Source organism: Paramisgurnus dabryanus, chromosome 18 (genome assembly GCF_030506205.2).
Source record: "Paramisgurnus dabryanus chromosome 18, PD_genome_1.1, whole genome shotgun sequence".
NCBI lineage: Eukaryota > Metazoa > Chordata > Actinopteri > Cypriniformes > Cobitidae > Paramisgurnus > Paramisgurnus dabryanus.
Genome location: NC_133354.1, coordinates 32957045 through 32977404, shown reverse-complemented (window position 1 = coordinate 32977404; position 20360 = coordinate 32957045). Strand labels below are relative to the sequence as shown.

Below are 20360 nucleotides of genomic sequence, written 5' to 3'. Positions count from 1 at the left end.
ACTAGCTATGATCACAACGATGCTCGATGCCAAGCACACGCATGTGCTTTTTAACGTCATGCGAGAAGAGGCTGGCTGGCTGCCAACGAAACGAAATTACATCCGCAGTGGATCTGAGAGGGTCCGACGCAGAAAATGCAAATACGTTTAGGATACTGAAAGCAAAGACCCTCTTCAGGGAAGCCTGCAAGAATAGCATAGCAACGCTGCTATATACAGAGAAGGAGACCAGAAGCCGTTTTTAATGAACAGATTAAAATGTAATCTTAAATTATGGCAAGAAACTGTCAAATGTTAACTGTAACTGACTGTCGTTACACCCTAAATGCCCGCAACATATATCACTGATCATCATTATTGACTGCCTGGGGCGCTGCGTGTTTGCTAATGCAAGGTTGCCATCTCCGTAAATTAAGGACCTTTGCTGAAAGTACGTCTAAGCTGAGGTGACGACGAGAAAAGTGCCCTTCGTGTGCTTCTTGGATATAATTACAAACAGTGTATCAACGACTCGGAAAGCGAGGTAAACAACTTGATAAATAACACTTGATGATAATAAAACTGTTATTTTGACATGGATTTTCATGCGTCTGTTGCAGAGTGCCCATGTGAGGCGGAGTTATACACTCTGTCTATTAGTAATTATATTTCATTACGAGAGAAGTTCACATTGATGATTTTATCAAAACAACAACTACATTGACTCATTTTACAATCCCACTAGCATGTTATTTAGACAAAATAAAAAAATTTAATTCGCGTGAGGAAGCTGTCGTTTTTATGCACACTTTTATGTCATTGGCTATATGCCACTGCAGTGAAGGCTTATTGCACTATTACTGTTAACGATTATTCGATTGATTGATCGTTAATTTAAATGATCATCGAATATGGGAAATTGCATAAATTGACATCCCTACTTGAGACGCAATCACAAGAAGGACACGATGGATGCCGTTGCTCCCATTCGAAAAAAGAGAATCAAAGAAAAAACGCCAGCTCCATGGTATGACCATCATACTGCAGCCCTTAAAAAAATAGCTAGAAAAATGGAAAGAAACTACCGAAACACAAAGTTAGATGTATGGCATTCAGCATGAAAAGATAGTGTTCAACACTACAGACAGGCTATTAAAACCGCCAGATCTACATATCTCAGTACGCTTATTAAGGAAAATCATAACAACCCTCGTTTCCTCTTTAGCACAGTTGCGAAACTGACTAGAAACAAAGAACAAACAGAAACCAATAGTAAACTCCAACACAATAGTAACAACTTCATGAACTTCTTTACTAACAAAATTATGTTTATTAGGGAAAACATAGAAACTACGCAAGCAGCCACCACTCTACCCAATAGTACATTTACCACTAGATTATCATACGAACATCTTGAGTCATTTAAACCTACTGCAAGAGAAGAGCTCTCTAAATTAGTAACGTCATCTAAATCATCGTCCTGTATATTAGACCCCGTTCCCACAAAATTACTAAAAGAGGTATTTCATGTAGTGTCCGACACGGTACTAAATATCTTTAACTCATCGCTAGAATTAGGATATGTTCCAACAGCTTTCAAACTAGCAGTTATTAGACCGCTCATTAAAAAACCAAACCTTGACCAGGGAGATCTTAATAACTTTAGACCAATCTCAAATCTACCTTTTCTTTCTAAAATCTTAGAAAAAGTAGTGGCAAGCCAGCTACGCACATTCATAGCGAATAATAATACATATGAAAAGTTCCAATCAGGATTCAGGCCCCACCATAGCACAGAAACAGCGCTGCTTAGAGTTACAAATGACCTTCTATTAACATCCGACCGTGGTGAAATCTCAATCCTTATATTACTAGACCTTAGTGCAGCCTTTGACACAATAGATCACAGAATCCTACTCAATAGACTAGAAAACTATGTTGGCATCACTGGTCAGGCGTTAGCCTGGTTTAGATCGTATCTAACCAATCGAAATCACTTTGTTTATGTTAATGAGGAAGAGTCCTATCACTCCCCCGTTAAATACGGCGTACCTCAGGGATCAGTTCTAGGCCCTATCCTATTCTCGTTATATATGTTACCACTAGGAGACATTATCAGGAAACATAACATAAGTTTTCACTGCTATGCGGATGATACCCAGCTTTACATCTCGTCACATCCTAGCGAAACCCACCAGTTTGCTAAGCTAACAGACTGAATTAGTGATATTAGGGACTGGATGGCACATAACTTTCTTATGCTAAACTCCAATAAGACTGAGATACTTATTATTGAACCAAATCGCTCCAAACATAATGTGTCAGATTACAAGTTGCCCATAGATGGCTGCAGGGTGGTGCCATCTTCCACGGTTAAGAATTTAGGCGTAACGTTTGACAGCAATCTATCTTTCGATAGTCATATCTCCAACGTCTGCCGCACAGCATTCTTCCATCTTAGAAATATCTCAAAAATACGCCATATGCTGTCTGCATCAGATGCAGAAAAGCTTATCCATGCTTTTATGACCTCTAGAATAGACTATTGTAACTCGTTACTCGGGGGATGCCATGCAAATCAGGTAAACAAGCTACAGCTGGTTCAAAACGCCGCCGCTAGAGTACTTACTCGATCTAAAAAGTATGACCACATTAGTCCAATTCTGGCATCTCTACACTGGCTACCAGTTAAATATCGCATACAATTTAAAAAATTACTAATCACCTACAAAGCCTTAAATGGCCTAGCGCCCTCGTATATTAAAGAACTACTATCAGAATACAATCCACCACGTAAACTGCGATCACAAAATTCTGGTTACTTAATTATCCCTAGAATATCAAAAGTGTCTAAAGGTGGTAGATCCTTTTTCTACTTAGCCCCCAAGCTCTGGAATGATTTACCAAATAATGTTCGAGTATCAGACACAGTCGAGCAATTTAAATCTAAACTTAAGACATTCTTCTTTAACAAAGCATTCACATAGAATGTCCAGTAAATGTACTTTTCCCGCAGTAGTTATTTTGTCTAGAACAAAGCACTCACATACCTCATATGGGTAATTTACTCTTGCCGCAATAGTTAGCCTGTCTGGAACCGAGCTGAATTAAACCACTATAATGTATGAGACTTGCATTACATGCGAACGGCCCCTACGCAGAGATGGGGACTCGAGTTTGAGACTCGGACTCGAGTGCGACTTAAGTCACACACACAGTGACTTCAGACTCGACTTGAGACTCGACCCTCAAAGACTTCAGACTCGACTCGGACTCGAGAACAATGTTTATTTTTAGGAAACGTCTGATGAGCTCGCTGTCATAGCTCCCTCCGTTACCTACAACCTGCCCACGACGTAACACGTGACGTATTTGCTCCGCGCGCGCGGCCGCGAACATACATGTTGACTGTACCTGCAGCCAGCTGCTGCTGTGGCATTCATCTGAAGCTATGGGTAGTGCTGTGACGGATCCGCGGTTCAGCTCGCATGCGATTTGCGGATTAATATGCAATTTAAATAGGGTAAGTTTATCATTAACGTGTTTCTAAGGCTTGCAATTGTTTAAATGGTTAAACAATTTAACCGCAAAAAGGGGCTCAAGTGAGCAGATTTTTGTACGCACATGCGGTTCAGTGTATCTGGTCCGGCTCCAGTCAGGTCCAGAGTTGCGCTACTTTGGGTCATACTGTACCTGCCGAACTGCGCAATCCGATCGGCGTATGAAATCAAATTAATACTATAGCGGATCTAGAGTGACTGGGGAGCAGACTGCTGTGGCGCCACAAGAACCCACGTGCGAGGAGTGACAACAAAGTACCGCGAGAGCGATATCAGTTATCACATGGAGAAATCTGCTTTGAATCGCTCTCACGGTACTTTGACATCACCTAGAGGTCTGCTTAGCGCCAAATGAACTCGAACCTGCAGTGTAGCTGCTCACGCGACACTGTAAACAAACAGGAATTGTCCATATGGAGCAGTGAACGAGTGGAGCAGTGCTTCAACATGAAATCCGAGAGTTAACAACGCACATGTGAGTAAACATTTAAATCATCAGTCCAGTTTAATAGATAAGGTTTCAAGTGCAATAAAATAAGCCCGTGATTATATCCTGATGGTTTTTAGCTGCCTTCAGCATGTTTGCTTGTGCTTCACAGTGTTAAACTTCCCTTCTCTGTGTTCATTTATATATCTACGTTCAAGATGTATATGATCTTAAACTTCTGTGAGGAAATTCATGTCTGCGTTGATGTTCAGTTCAGACTTGCAAATTAAAGATAATTTTCTTCACTTTGGTTTTGGTGTCTAATATTAGGCTACATGATGGTCTTGTAATAATAAAAGTAAAAGCCTCATTTTTAGACAATGCTTGTATTATATGCAAAAAATAAGCTTTTTATATCAATGACTATGCAAATTAGAGTTAATTCATGGTCATCTTAAATGTGTATTAATTAAAAACATTTACACCATTAAATTACACATGGTAATGTTATCAATAGTTGTCAGATAATAGCTATTGAAAGAGTGGATATTTTTCTTCTTCAATGCGTGTGTTAGCCACGGATTGAAGATTGTAAACAGTTTATTTAATTTTAATTAACAGTTGAGTAAGTTTTGGCCCCAAGTTAGATGTTAATTAACACTAAACCAGTCTAAAAATCAGTCCAGTTTCCCCAGCTGTAAACCCATTGGCTGTTAAACTCTTTTTTTTTCTTATAATAAACTGACATGTTGATAACACATTCAGTTTATGTGTTTATGAGTACACTTTCAGAATGCTCTGTTACATGAAGATCCATACTGTATGCATCTGTGAGTGTGAGTGGTGCGTTGCGCTGGGACGAGTGTCATAAGGGTGAGACGGAAAAATCACAGTATACTCACTACAAAAATCTAGACTACACCACTGACCTTACTTAATGTGCAACTTTGTTTTTTTTTATAAATGTTTATAATTTCTTTTTGTTATTAGAGTTTTATTTGTTACAACGAGACTTGAGACTTGACTTGGACTCGAGCCCAGAGACTTCAGACTTGACTTGGACTCAAGCTCAAAGACTTCAGACTTGACTTGGACTCGAGGTCAAAGACTTCAGACTTGACTCGGACTCGAGCTCAGAGACTTGTGAACATCTCTGCCCCTACGCTAATAGAATTCTGTTTTTGTCTCCCTGTCTCGTCCTCGACCCCGAGGACAATGAGACAAACAGACCCAGTTCCTGTTGCTGTGAAGGTCATCGCACCACTGATCTACTGGTTGTCCTTCAACGTGATGCCCAACCGATGCGCGACCAACGGCCACCGGCTGAACCAGTTTAATCCGCTTACCCGATTCCTATCCCTACCATGTCTATATATTATAAATATAAATATTAATTTCTCCCTAGGGTTTTTTGTCCTTCTAGGATTTTTTCCCATTGGGTTTTCTCCTAGGGGGTTTTTTAGTCCCAGGGAGAGTCAGCCAACTTTGGCTTAACTTAGCACTTTACTGTATACGTTACATTATTAAAGCAACACTATGTAGTTTTTTTTACCTTTAAATAATGTCTCTAAAATTATTTCAGTGATAGAACAACTTTTAACTGGACAAATTGTACAGTTGCTGCAACCTGAGCAGCCTCCTAGCTGCTACAAGCACACTCTGAAAGTGGCGGTGGAGGGTAGGAAACAAAGCTCCGCCCCTCCCCCTGCCTGCAGAAGAGTGTCTGATACCAGCCACTGTTGCGCTTTTCAACCACATGGGGGAGCTGTAAGTCATTTTTACATGGAAACTACATAGTGTTGCTTTAATATGCTCGCTTACACGGTTTTTTATCCTTAGCCGCTATATTCCACTTCTTGTACTATGTATTGATTTTCAATGTTCTCCTCTACATGTGCTCATGTAAAGCTACTTTGCAACAATTAACAATTGTGAAAAGCGCTATATAGATAAAATTGATTTGAATTGAATTGAAAGAAGGGCGTTCCCATAGAGTAGCTTCGGCAATGCAGCTTGAGTTCCCTCGTAAGGGAATGCAATGTCTGAGGTGAAACACACATCCCCCCATTAGCATACAAACAAAGAAATTAATGTTGAAATAAATAAATGTAGAAATAAATGTGGATAAAATGAGAAAATGTATTCTCCTATTTTTACATTTTCTTGTACTGTATATTCCATGGCCGCGGGAAGTGAGGGAGAGGGAGATTTTTTATTTTTTTAAGTAAAAATATTTTGCACAATTTATATATTACTTATGAATATTTTAGGAAATTATTTTTGACACACGTAGGTTATTACGTGTATTTTGGATTTTAATTTCATTACTGTCTGTGCCTACCCATTTCCCTGGCCTCATCCGAGCGCACTTTTTCCGCCTTTTGAAGACATGGGTACGCAGCACCTTGACCCAGAAAAGACTCACACACCTTTTGCTGATGCATGCCCACACAGAAATTCTGAAGTCCCTGGACATTCATCCCCTCATGAGAGACTTTGGACTCTATTATACAACCGGCGCAATGCAGCGCAATGCGTGACGCGAGCGTCTTTTGCTAGAGTAAAGAGTGCGTTAGTAATATCCGCATACAGCAGTGGTCTCAAACTCCCGGCCCGCGGGCCATTTGCGGCCCGCCCTTCCCCTCTGTGCGGCCCGCGTCACCTTTCAAAAATATAACATAATCTGGCCCGCATAAAGATTTTTATTAACTTTGTTTTATATTCGTTTGATTTTTTATTTAAACGTTCAAGTGTTCATTCACATGTCGCGTCTAACAATGCGTTAAAACGAGTCAAAGCATTACTTTCCAAAGTGCTCGGAAGCGGAAGTTGCGCTCCGTGGCGTGGGTCACGTCACCCGTTGCTACGCAGCCATGAACCGCGCGCTCAGTGATGTCGAGGATAACGGAATGCATGATCGGATTTTAATTCCTCATCTGAACCTCGCGTCAATCATATAATTGTCACCATGCTATCAGTTAAACTGATCGGGACTTTGTAGTGTTTGTCCAAAGAAGATTTGTTACTTCCGGGTGGATATCAGCTGTTACTCAGGGAAGATCGAGCTGCGGTGGGGTTCACATCAACAAGTTACAGCTTCTAATGGAGACACTGCATAGGGAGGGAGGCAGAGCGGTAGATGTAATGCAACACATTTTAAACTACAGATAAGAAAAGAGCCATCAAAGTGCTCAGGTTAAGAAAAGAGAAAAGATGAGAAGAAATGTACAGAAGATAAAAGTATGTATACTGATATATATGAAGTATAATATATTATTAGCTTACTATTCAATAACACATAGAGCAGTATTATTTTTTTCTGTCCAACTAGCTTGTATAACATGGACTACCCATTCAAAAGTTATGGGATCACTTTCACTTATTAATATTTTCCCACATATAATAGAAAATCCATTAAAACTGAAATAACAAAGAACATAATGAAGTCAATACTATATGACTGAAAACAATCTAAAATAAATCAAAACAGCAACACTTACTGGTGGTAATTTTTTGTAATAGTTTATAAATGTATACAGGAATTAAATTTGTTAGTTTAGTGCAAGGTTAAAATAAGGTTATTTAAGATAAGGTTAAGAAAAGATTTACTTAGGCTACTTTTATAAAATAGTGTATATTAAAAAGATAAAACCACTGCTTATATGTTTTCAAGTATTATCATACATTAAATAATAATAGAAAGTAAAAATGACATTTACAGAAATTTTTACTTTTTTAAATGTTAAAATAGCTCTGCAGCCCCCCAATGAAATGTCTGTCTTAGAAATGGCCCCAAGCCAGTTTGAGTTTGAGACCCCTGGCATACAGTATAAACGGGATGACAACGCGGGTTTGCTTATTACATACATGGATGCACAGCAGCATTTAAAATGTAAGGTAATATTATTGAGTCTCTTGGACTATAGTCCGGTAGTGAGGGATTAATGTAATGTACAAAAAGGAAACACCAAAAGCCTTCTACAAATGTAATTATACACCATGTATTTCTTTATAAAAGTATACAATATCAGAACTTAACCCATTTTATTATTTTTGTTCAATTTATGAATTATTTTTAAGTTTAAAAACAGACAGTAATAGTACAGATTTTAGTCAAAAAGATCTATATAAAAATATACTAGGTATGTTACTGTGAGATTATTTTACCACTGTTAATCGATGTGTGATCCTAACTTAAAAACAAAAATAAAATATGTTCGTCCTCACGGACATTGAAAATTGTGAAGTTTAATTAATATTAAATGTTGTTATAATATTATATGTTGTATGTAAATATGTTGTATGTATGTATATCTGAAGTTATAACGAAAGTAATTCCCCCTGGGATTATTAACTCTTTCGCCGCCATTGACGAGATATCTCGTCAATCAAGAGAAAACGCTTCCCTGCCAATTACGAGATTTTCCGTCTTTCCACAATACCGCTATGATCCACCAGGTGGCGCCCTTCCGCAACTTTTTAAACCTAGAAGTATTGCCCTATGGCAAGCGGCTGCATGTCCGTGTCTGTTTTAAATATCGCTCTGAATGGGATCTCTATGAAAAGTCCGTCACAAAAATGGAATTATCTCTGCTTTTTGCTCAAAATGCGTTTATGCAGAAACCTACCCATATTCAAAAGCTGATTACAAAAGAACCACTGAAGGTAGGATTAAATGTTTTTTTGTTTGAAAGCAGAGGGTCTGTTCTTTCATTTGGTATATTGTATGTTTATATATTTAAAGAAGAACATTTTCTGGAAGGCATTAAACTTTGGTGAAAATCATAAAAACACTGGCGCTGGCTGGCAACTTTTTTTTAAAACGCTGGCGGTGAAAGAGTTAAAAGTATTTCTGCTTCTGATTAATAGGGCATATATTCATTTGAGAACTGCTGATGTCTGTGTGTTTCAGACCCTGGATGTGTGCACTGAAGTGTATATGACAATAAATTAGTGAAACTTAAAGCAACACTATGTAGTTTTTTTACCTTTAAATAATGTCTCTAAAATTATTTCAGTGATAGAACAACTTTTAACTGGACAAATTGTACTGTTGCTGCAACCTGAGCAGCCTCCTAGCTGCTACAAGCACACTCTGAAAGTGGCGGTGGAGGGTAGAGCACACAGCCCCACCCCTCCCCCTGCCTGCAGAAGAGTGTCTGATACCAGGCACTGTTGCGCTTTTCAACCACATGGGGGAGCTGTAAGTCATTTTTACATGGAAACTACATAGTGTTGCTTTAATGTATTTATTTTTAAAAATGTGTTTTAAACAGGCCTATAGGCTCATAGGTTTTTTTGTAAAAAAAAAAAAAAACTATAATAATAATTCACAGCACCCCCTGTTCAAAATGACTTCTGGCGGCCCTGATATATTCTGCATGTATTTATGTTTGTTTACATTTCCTCATATATTTATTTATTTATATTTATTTATTATTTTGTCAGATTTGGCCCTCCATATCATGTTTATATCCTATTTATATTTTCAATGTTTTTATTAATACATCTAAAAATATTTTGCTTATCTTCCCTTGATAGGCCTACAAACAATGTGATTTTTAAACGATTAATGGTATGACATAATGTGTATTTTCTCCATTTCAAGTAAGGATCAGATGGCAGGAGAGATTATTGTGAGGACAACATCTTTCAGAAGTCTGAGAAACCACAAAGTTTCCTTTGCAGGACACAAAAGATAACTGATGGCTGATGGCTAAAGCCAGTGGGTCAGTTGGTCTATCAGCCTAAAATGTGGCTAAAACTCCTTTAAAACCAGCCTGCTGCGCCAGCTAAAACCAGGTAGTGAGACTAACCAACCAACTGATCTGGCTTTGTATGCTGCATTTGGCTACATTATGTTTATTGTATGTAGTACCGTAGGAACATCAGTGTATTTTACATCTATTATGTTGTCTTGTAAACAACTATATGACAATGTTATTTTGGTCCATAATATAATACATTTGTCAATGTAAAAAACACAAGATATGTTTAACTTTATGAGAAAATGTTTAACTCCTGAACATTTTATTGCATTTGTAACCTTTCTTGTACACACAGCTCTCTTTCACCAAAACAATGTCATCTTCACACTGTTTAAAATGAATAAGATAAGGTTCAGAGAATGACCTGCCCGTGATGAGCTGGCTGCGGGACGGGGTGCACAGCGGCTGAACATAGTAATTTTCTAGTATGACTCCTTCTGCCGCCAGTTTGTCCAGCGTCGGACTGTGGATGTCCCTGCTGTGATAACCGATGTCATTGAAGCCCTGGTCATCCGTAAGGATGAAGATAATATGCGGAGGCTGTTTATGTTTTAAAGGAGCTCTTTCAACCGGAAAGCGCTCGACGTCCACAGGGTTCGGTCTCGTCCGTAGCCGTAACGCGGAGGTTTGTAGACAAAGTATGTAAAGTGCAGAAAGCACGAATAATGCCATCCGCTTTATATAGAATTTAACCTCTTCTCGAGCGCTCATTAGTTTAAAGAGAAGTTAAATAAAGACTTGCGACAATCCATTTAATATCGTATCTGCGTGCTGATGCTGAACGACGGGACGGGCTAAAGTTAGCAACGTGGCGTAGCAAGGTTGCCAAGTCTGCGTTACGACAGCCCAATGAACAATAGAAACAGGCAAAATCAAAAATTAAATCATACACACATTTCAGAATTGCTGTAAAGCATTTTATAATTATTTACATTTTGGACCTACTAGCTCTGTAATGCAAGATAAAAAATAGGACAATTTTGCTTTTGACACGCATTATGTTTACAAATGCATGGATTAAAAAGACCAAGGTACATTTTGACCACTTTGAGAGCAAGCTTGTGAGGCATATCAATCTTGAAACACCCGTGCTTTAAACTCTTTCAGTTATTGGATGGGCATAGCCTATATGAAGATAAAACGATATATTTGTTGCCAAGGTATGTATATTTCACACCAAATCATCTGGGCATCTAATGGCACCTGTTTTACACCCTACATATGCTACTATCATTAAATTAATGTACAAAAAATACATGAAAAAATATTTTATTTTAAATAGAAGACAAAAGTAGCTTGTGGCTTTAGTGGGTATGATCATCAAAAATGCACAGCTGTTTTGAAAGGGAAATGATGAGGCATTCAGCAGGGTTATAGAGAAACCTAACCCTGCATATGTGCTTCCAACAAGGCATGGAATAAAAAAGTGCTGCAAAATAGATTAGCTTGCTATAATTTATTCATTCTGACAATTCTGTCCGTAAAAGCTTAAAGCAGACATATCATGCTTTTAAATCTGTCCTTTTTACATATAAATCATCTATTTGTGCTCTATATAAAGCGAAACTGCAATGCTTGGGTCTGAATTCCTCATTATTATAGCCCCACATGCACCCTTTCTACCCCTTTTCTGATGTGCATCTGAGAGCAACTCGTTTTGGTACTGTCTTTTTAAATGCACGTCATACCCTACCCCCTCTCCAGGTTGCAGAGGTGACACTCAGTTAAACTCCACCCCGTTCGGCCATTTTTGTAGTTTTATAGCAGAGATACGATTATCTAGCGGCACAGAAACGTTTTATTTACTCGTTATTCACAAAATGTTAACAACGGAAGACTTGTCCATCCAGCCTTATATGTTCACACCAGAGTCGGAAATGGAGCGAGATGAAAATAAAGATGACGAACCTGCAGAACAACGTCTTCATATGGAGGTATCGCAATGGTGTGTTAATGCCGGCTGTCTTATTTCCGAATATTAACAATTATATAGTTGACTATCATTCTTAGTTTAGTGCTTCGCGCACTAAAAAAATGACATTTCTGTGAAAAATAAAACTCAACCAGGCACAGGTTCAACAACCGAACATTTTGATTTACTCTCTCGTAACTTCTGCATCCTTGAGCTTGGACTACAATATCGCAGCGAGAAATTGAAAATGGCGGATTGCTCCTAGTGTTGGGCTGGGAGTCGATGTCCTTATTTGGCAGTTCCGCTGCAAATACTGTGACGTAATTGTTCATAAAACGTAATAGATAATAGAAAAATCCAGAGGTGTAAAGTACTCGAGTAAATGTACTTCTTTACTGTACTTAAGTTTTTTTTGGGCTACTTTGTACTTGTACTGAGTATCAAAAATATAAGCAACTTTTACTCTCTACTCAATTACATTTTTGATTGGGTATTTGTACTCTTTACTCCACTACATTTGAAATGACACTTAACGTTACTCGCTACATTGTTTATTCGTCAAATAAAAACGAGACGAAAGTGTCAGAGAGTGATGATGGATAGAATCTGTGGTCACAAGGTTAGACTCACACGCACAACTGAGGGACTTCATTGGCGCTACGCAGGGCAATCGTATGAAATCAAAGTACTGCGAGAGCGAATCAAATGCATATGGAGAAGTCTGGTCTCGCGGTATTTTGATGTCAAACACTGAATGGCTTGCGTTGAGCCACCGTAGCGGGACATCTGCGTGCTGCACATGTCATAAACTGTAGATAAAAGTTAGCGTCTTATCCGAGAGACGAGATAAAGAGCAAACATATGGATGCATATCACATTTGCTTCTGTCAAGGGACCCTTTGTTAAACTTGTAATGCTACAATCAAAACAAAAGTGAAGCGCGATTGGGTCATCATGCAACTCAAAGGCAAGCACAAATGTTTTATATACTCTGATGCTACTTTATCAGCTAACCTGAGCTGGTAAGTTACATAACTTGATATAACTTTCTATATAAGCCAAAATAAACCAGCGATGTCCTGTACAGATTGCTCGAGTAACTTAAGTACATTATAAGATTGATAACAAGTGTACAATTTCACTGTCCTCACATTTAATCAAGTATGCTGTAATGTATTTACTATAAAGAGGGATGCATGACGGAAGAAATGTAGTGCACTTAATGTGAGATAGTGGTGTTACGTACTAAATGTTTTTTCAATTAATCTTTCAAATGAACTACTTCCTGTTTTTAATATGCATTATCATATTTCTGTTAGTGTAATTTTACTGGAATTTTTGTAATATTAAAATGATTTATTTTTATATCTTTAGGCCTATAAGAATATTTGGTAACACTTTACAATAAGGTTCATTAGTTAACAGTAGTTAATGTATTAACTAACTTGAACAAACCATGAGCAATCCTTTTGTTACATTATTTATTCATCTTTGTTAATGTTAGTTAATAAAAATGTAAGCTTTAATTGTTTGTTCATGTTAGTTCAGAGTGCATTAACTAATGTTAACAAGATTTTAATGGAGTAGTAATTGTTGAAATTAACATTAACAAAGATTAATAAATGCTAAGTGCAGTTAATTTTTAGTTAATGTTAACTAATGTAGCTAACTAATGTTAACTAATGAACCTTATTGTAAAGTGTTACCATATATTTATATCACAAAGTTAGGCTATATATTTTTCAGCATGGCACATTCAAGTACACAATGACACTAGACTAAAATTTAATGTAGATTTCTAGACTAAAATATCATGGAATTTAGTTGAATAAAATTAGACTAAAACTAAATCAATTCAGATGACAAAAATCTGACTAAAACTAAATAAAATTTTAGTCAAAAGACTATGACTATGTTTAATCTGTGTTTGTTCTGCCAGGTCAAAATTTGGAGGTGTTTGATTTCTTTTCATTTCTTAGGAAATAAAACCTCATAAATAAACTTTCTTAGTTTTCACTGACCTACAATGTCTCTTTGTGTTGAGGACTAGTGCATCTTTGAGCCAACATTCAGTACGAGTAAAAATACTTGAGTACTTTTAAATTGGGTTACTTTAATACTTTTACTCAAGTCGTATTTAAATTGGTGACTTGTAACTTGTAGTGGAGTAATTTTTACAGTAAGGTATCTGTACTTTTACTCAAGTACGGCTTTCAGCTACTCTTTACACCTCTGGAAAAATCAGAACAGGTTGGAAAATATGACCAAAACAGAATATAAAGATATCAACAAAGCACCTGAAGAGACTAATTTCAACTTTTTTGTACTTCTAAACACTACAAATATACAACAAAATGCATTTAAGAGCTAAGAAAGTGGATTTAGCATGATATGTCTCCTTTAATTAATAACTGCCTTAACACACAGGCCAATGGCTTAAAACAGTGTGGAAAACCTTGAACAAAATTAAATTTCCATTGCACTTGAAACATCAAAAAACATTGCACTTCCACATTCACCCCTCTTTTAGTCGTCTATATGACGTATTTCCAAATGTCCAAGTATCGTACCCGAACCTCAAAATTATGGTATTTGGAAGAAGTCAAATGTGCAGAATACTATTTTATCTAGACCAACGGTTCACAAAGTTTACATTCAAAGGTGCAAATCTGAATTCTCATCATTTTCATAGGTCTGGAAAAACAAAAATTGTCAAGCATGGTAATAACTTTATGTAAATCATTTGTTTATATAACAAATCAACACAAGTAGTTTGGAAAAATGTTTTCTTCTATTAAAGTACATTCTAGTGATGGGTCGTTCATTTTGAACAAATCTTTAGTAGGACTCGGGAGTAACGAGTCGTCTCAGTGAGTGATTCGTTCATTTTGTGTTGACCCGCGCATGTGCAAAATCTATTGGTGCTGTGCCAGAAAGAGAATTGATTAGTTCACCTATCGAGTCTTCAGGTCCTCCGAGTCGTTCGTTCTTTTCACACGTGACAACCCAATGGGCTATGGTATCTGTACCGGAAAGATAAATGATTAGTTCATCTCATCGTTCATTCATTTGTCACATGACCCCCTTCCCGGTTCAGTATATTTTACAGACCATTTATTATCTTGAAATTATCAAAAGACACAGTGCGAAAGAAAAAGTACAATAAACTTTTTCTGAAAAATAAAAGTTGTGTTCTGCTATTGTTTCTGTCAGTCTCTCTCAATTATTGTTAAATGTTTCTTCAGGATCTGTGTTGCACACATGTGTGTTTTAATTCTTTTAAATATTTTCTTTGCTGGCATGATATACAGTATAACCAATAAACAACAATTATGTGTACAGTGTTTATGTGTACATCATTGCATGTTATCCCAGCCAACATTGCAAGGTGGGGCCCATGTTGGCCCCATATGGGCTTCCTATGTGGGCCCTATATGGGTTTGTCCATGGGTTCCACTATGGCCCCACCTGGGTTGCCCACATGAATTTAATATAGAAACTGAGTGGGGCTTATGTGGGGCCCAGGTAGGCAACCCCACCTAATGAAGCCCACATTATTTACCAGAGCTCAGTATGGGTTTTTAATGGGTAATAGACTGGTCCCTTATTATGTAATAATTATACTTTTAAGGCTTAATTGTAATTTACTTAAATAATATATTTTTTTAAATTGAAAACCAATAAAAGCTTTTAAAAGCAGTTCATTCATCTGTAACATCACAAAACTTGAAGGAGGTGCAATATGAAAAATGAAATAAAAAACTGTAAAGGTTCAATATATCAAAATACTTTATTGTCAATTCATAACACTTTCAATGCTAAAATAATCATCAACATTTCAAAACTGCTAATGCAGGAAATGACTAACAATTTAACATAACACTTAAAACAAGCAATGAAAGAAGTCAAACTCTTAAAATACTTGAGACTGAAAAACAACACAAATATTGCTCACTGTTCTGGAGATGGTCTTAATTCTGATCATCAATTAATCTTTGCTCAAACATTTTATGAAGAACTTCCAAAGCATCCACAGCCAAACTCATTAAATGTCCTTGCACGTTTGCTTTGATTCATCGCTGTGCAGTCTGTTAACTTGCACCGTAGTATTACATTTTCTAAAAACACAACTCATAATAAATTACTCATAATAAAGTGTAGCGGTTGTGAGAGACTCCTGCTGCTTCAGTAAACTGTATCTTTGCGCCTGAGCGGAAATTCTTGTAGTTTAAATATTTATCATCTTTATAGTTGTAATTTTTAAAGTCTGCCTATTTAAGCAAAGATTATATAAAATATGATATATATTGTGTGGAAAAAAATCACAATTAAAAACATTTGAAGCAGGACTACTTTGTCATGCGTAATGTGTCGTAGCAGTGAGCAGATGAGGTCTCCTTATATGAAACATCTGACTCCACTAATCAAGCTCCTGGGGCCGGATTCACAAAACATTCTTAAGAAGAAAAATCTTCTTAACTGCCATTTTTATCTTAAATTCAAGCTTAAAGGTAGGGTAACAGATTTGATCCTGAAACATTTTTAGTTATGCTGGTTAAAAGTCTCCTCACATCCTGATAGCAATCACTGTGTTAAGTTGTTTAAATGTATTTGTAAAAATTTATGTCATCTGTGAAAGGCGTAGGACCAAAAAATGTTCAACAAATCATAGATTTCGGTCCGAACGGACGTTTCCTTTTATGTCCCTCATACGTAAGCGTAATTTGAATTCCCACTGCGCAGCGAGTCCACGCAGATACCATACGTCATCGGCGCGTTCACATGCGCTCTGTCTGTAAACAGCGAGAACACCAAACTTTTCTGCTGAATTGACAACCTACACAGGAGCAACAAAACTAAATGCATCTTTTATAACAACAACAGCAAAAACTGCCTGGATCAGCAAGAGCAAAAACCCAAATTAACATCTGTAACTTTACTGCTTTACCGCGAGATGCAAACAGCTACAGGAGGCAAAGGGTCTGAAAGGGTCGTTGCACTGTTTATTTTGGTAAGGTAGGTACGCGATATGTTTGTATTGAGATGGATTCAGATATTCTACTTTGATGAAACGTTGTGTTGCTTATGAAATTTGTGTTCGTTTACGGATTAGCATAACGATATAGTTACTACGTCTACACAATCGAACGTGTGCTTAAACTAATTCTGATGTAAACCAGTTGTTTATTTTGGTTTTTTTGGAAGTGTTATTCACTTTGTACTGCAAAGTTTTCTCACTGGTGAATGAGACATGAGACGTGACCGTCTGATCTGTGCGTGTTCATGTGTTTGGAAAGAGGCGTGACTTTGGAGAGCGATTTGACTTGAGGGTGGGATCGGGATTTCATTGCTAGGCGGCTACCGGTTACCCTACCTTTAAGAAAAAAGTTAAGAATATTTTGTATTCTCAAAAAAGCTTCTTAAGAAAGTTCTTATTTTTTCCTTAAGTATGTTCTTAAGAAAAAACTTAAGAAGAATTCCAATTCTCGAAAAATAAACTGTCTAAAGATACCCAGGGTAAAATATTACTCAAGTAAAAGTAGAAGTACTTGCTTAAAATTTTTACTTGAGTAAAAGTACAAAAGTATCTGCCTCAAAATGTACTTAAGTACAAAAGTACTGTGATTTATTATGGCCGTATCATTTTTGTCACAAAACTCCCCTTATGTGAAATAACTCTCTTGGCTAACCAATCTATTAATAGAAGGACATTAATAAATCAGACACTGATGTCTATTAAAATGATCATAAGCCTAAAACCTTAAAAACAAAAAATTTCCTTTAGCACCAAATGAAATAACAGGATTTGAGAGCAGTAAGTCTCATTTCAAGATTTATTTGTTAAATAATTTAACAGTTTAAGTGTAATAAAAACTTGAATTAAGCACAGGTTCACATGAGTTTTCTTTTACTATCTGGAGGTTGATGGAGCCTCCTCACTCTCAAGGTTTTCTTTCCTTGATGATGTTACAGTAACATACCTTTTAATGTTGGCTACCATGCTTTCTCTGCAAAAGAAAAGATTCAGACATTAAATACATAACGTTCTCTAGAAATCAGTCTCCCTTTCTTTGACAAATTAAACAAGCCTTACAGAATATAATTTCAGAAACGTTTTATGTGCTTTAGCATGTCATATGTATATTGTAATACATAATTAAATGTATTTATATATTTTGGAAGCAATACTTTTGAAAATAACAATCTCAGTTAATAGGGAGCACTCCAATCCACCTGCCTGTTTAAGCATCATACACTGCATGGCTAGTCAAAATGTCATTTATATTTTACAACAGTGTTGATAGTGATTAATTGTCATTTCAAAATAACAGCGCACTGAGCTTCAAATACAATGAACTTAAGTGAAACAGCTAGCAATACGGCTAAAAATAGCTTCAGCCTGCATAGCTTAAAGTTCATTCATGATAACGTTGTATATATTTTAGCAACACAATTAACAGTTTTCTGCAAGTTACTGTTAAGATTGCTCATTTAAAAATATAACCAGAATAAAAATGGTTTACCTCTACGCGTTTCCTTAGATTTGAAAGAGTATTCTTTTAAAACGAAATAGCACAGTTTCAAGGCAGGCAGAGAAGACACGAAGGACTCGTTCTTTAATTCAAGGACTTTAAAAAACTCGCGTAATTAAGGCCATTGTTGTTGTGGCGGGTCAGTTATCTCCTCCGTTGTTTTTGAATGCAGTTTCATTCTCCAAACGATGCATTGGCTGGCTGCTGCACTCGCGTGACTCGCGTAGCTTACGTGAAACAGCGCGGCAACCAAAACAAGTTCAAAACGCAGCGCATGCTGTATCCTGATTGGTGGTTTGACGCATCACGTGTGCATCTTAGGTTTTTTTTGTGCAGCTTTAGTTTGCCCAGTTACGTTTTTTAATCCACTGATAAATAAAAGGAACGACCGATTTTTTAAAATGTAGTGGAGTAAAAAGTAAGATATTTGACTTTAAAATGTAGTAAAGTAAAAGTAAAAGTCTCCCAAAATAAAAGTACTTGAGTAAAGTACAGATACGCGAAAAAACTACTTAAGTACAGTAACGAATTACATTTACTTCGTTACTGTCCACCACTGCAAATAAGTATTAGTGATAATATTAGCAAACATGTAACTTCCTCCGTAATAGCCTATTATGAAATTACTTAACAGCTTAAAGTCGCTCTAAGCGGGAGGCGGACCGGTAATCGCTCCGTCATGTGAGTCGAGGGCTCCGAAACTGCGGGCACGCTTGACCCTCCGCGTCTGTCTCTTGACGCGTGAGCGCGGGTCGCGGGAGACGAAAGCCTTGGGCACGGAGAGTGAAGCACGCACACTCAGAGCGCTCGGCCCGCATGACGGACCGATTGGGACATTATGGATTTATATTTACGCACCGCACCGCCTTAATACTAGCTGACCTCTGTTACAACAGCGAATAACATCCTGTGGTAGTCTTAATGCATCACTCGTTTGTATCGCGTTAATGATCGCAAGGTAGTCAAAAGATTAATGGATAAATTTATTGTTACCTCATTAGCAGGGTATAATTCATTTAAAGCTTGTCATTTTATTCGTAAGACACAAATTTAAGATATTCTTAAGAAAAAAATTGAGAACTTCTTAAGAAATGTTTGAGAATTGCACTTAGGAACATTCTTACGCACTTCTTATAATTTTTCTTAAGAACTTTCTTATTTTTTGTCTTAAGAATGTTTTCGTGAATCCGGCCCCTGCTCCTTCCAGAATGTTTGAAACATTTCTTTATTAAACACACTAACAAACTGATGAACCTTCTGACATTTCTTATTTTCACTCATGCTCAACTGTGCAAATTAAAGATAATAATTGGCAGGTAAACATTATAAATATCGCATATAAATGTAAACAATAATGCACTTTTATTTAAAAAATTTTATACTGATCAGATCCTATCTGTGATATTATTTGCTCTTTGTATAAAAGTGACTATCAACCAAAAGTAATAATTTTAAGAGTTGAAATGTATATAAAATGTAAGCATGAAATTATTTTGCCCACATAGGTCCCATATGGGTCCCATATTATTATCCAACATGGGCATACCTATATGGGACCCATATAGTCAACCCACATGGGACCCATATATATTGCCCATGTTAAGCCCATGGCCACACGAAACCCATGTTGCCCATATGGGACCCTTGTGAGGCCCACATATCAATGTTAATTAAATGTAAAAAAGAATGCATTTTTTTTTTTAAATGTTTTATACTGATCAAATCATATCTGTTATATTATTTTCTCTTTGTATAAAAGTGACAATCAACCAAAAGTTATTATGTTAAGAGTGTAAATGTATAAAGATATATTTCAAGCATAAAAATGTTTTGCCCACATAGGTGCCATGAGGGCCCCACATTATTATCCCACATGGGCAAACCTATATGGGGCCCACATAAGAAAACCCACATGGGACCCACATAGTCAACTCACATGGGACCCATATATATTGCACATGAAACCCATGTTGCCCATATGGGACCCACGTGGGGCCCACATATCAATGTTAATTAAATCTAAAAAATAATGCGTTTTTATTTAAAATGTTTTATACTGATCAAATCATATCTGTTATCTTATTTGCTCTTTGTATAAATGTGACAATCAACCAAAAGTTATTATTTTAAGATTGAAAATGTATAAAGATGTATTTCAAGCATAACATTTTTTTGCCCACA

At 36.9% G+C, this 20360-nt stretch overlaps 1 protein-coding gene and 1 long non-coding RNA gene across 3 annotated transcripts in view; both read right to left on the bottom strand.

The window, feature by feature from the left end:
- Positions 1 to 10550, bottom strand: part of arsib (arylsulfatase family, member Ib) — a 94823-nt gene extending 84273 nt beyond the window's left edge. The window contains exon 1 of one of the 2 annotated variants that reach the window (XM_065287685.2): positions 10099 to 10550. In XM_065287685.2, coding sequence (XP_065143757.1) covers positions 10099 to 10445 — 347 coding nt within the window. In that variant the 5' untranslated portion in view covers positions 10446 to 10550. The remainder of the gene's footprint in view (positions 1 to 10098) is intronic. The other variant, XM_065287686.2, reaches the window with a different exon arrangement.
- The window catches only part of LOC135777007 (uncharacterized), a 231319-nt gene that overhangs the window by 161201 nt on the left and 49758 nt on the right, over positions 1 to 20360 (bottom strand). The gene's annotated exons all lie outside the window — the stretch shown is intronic.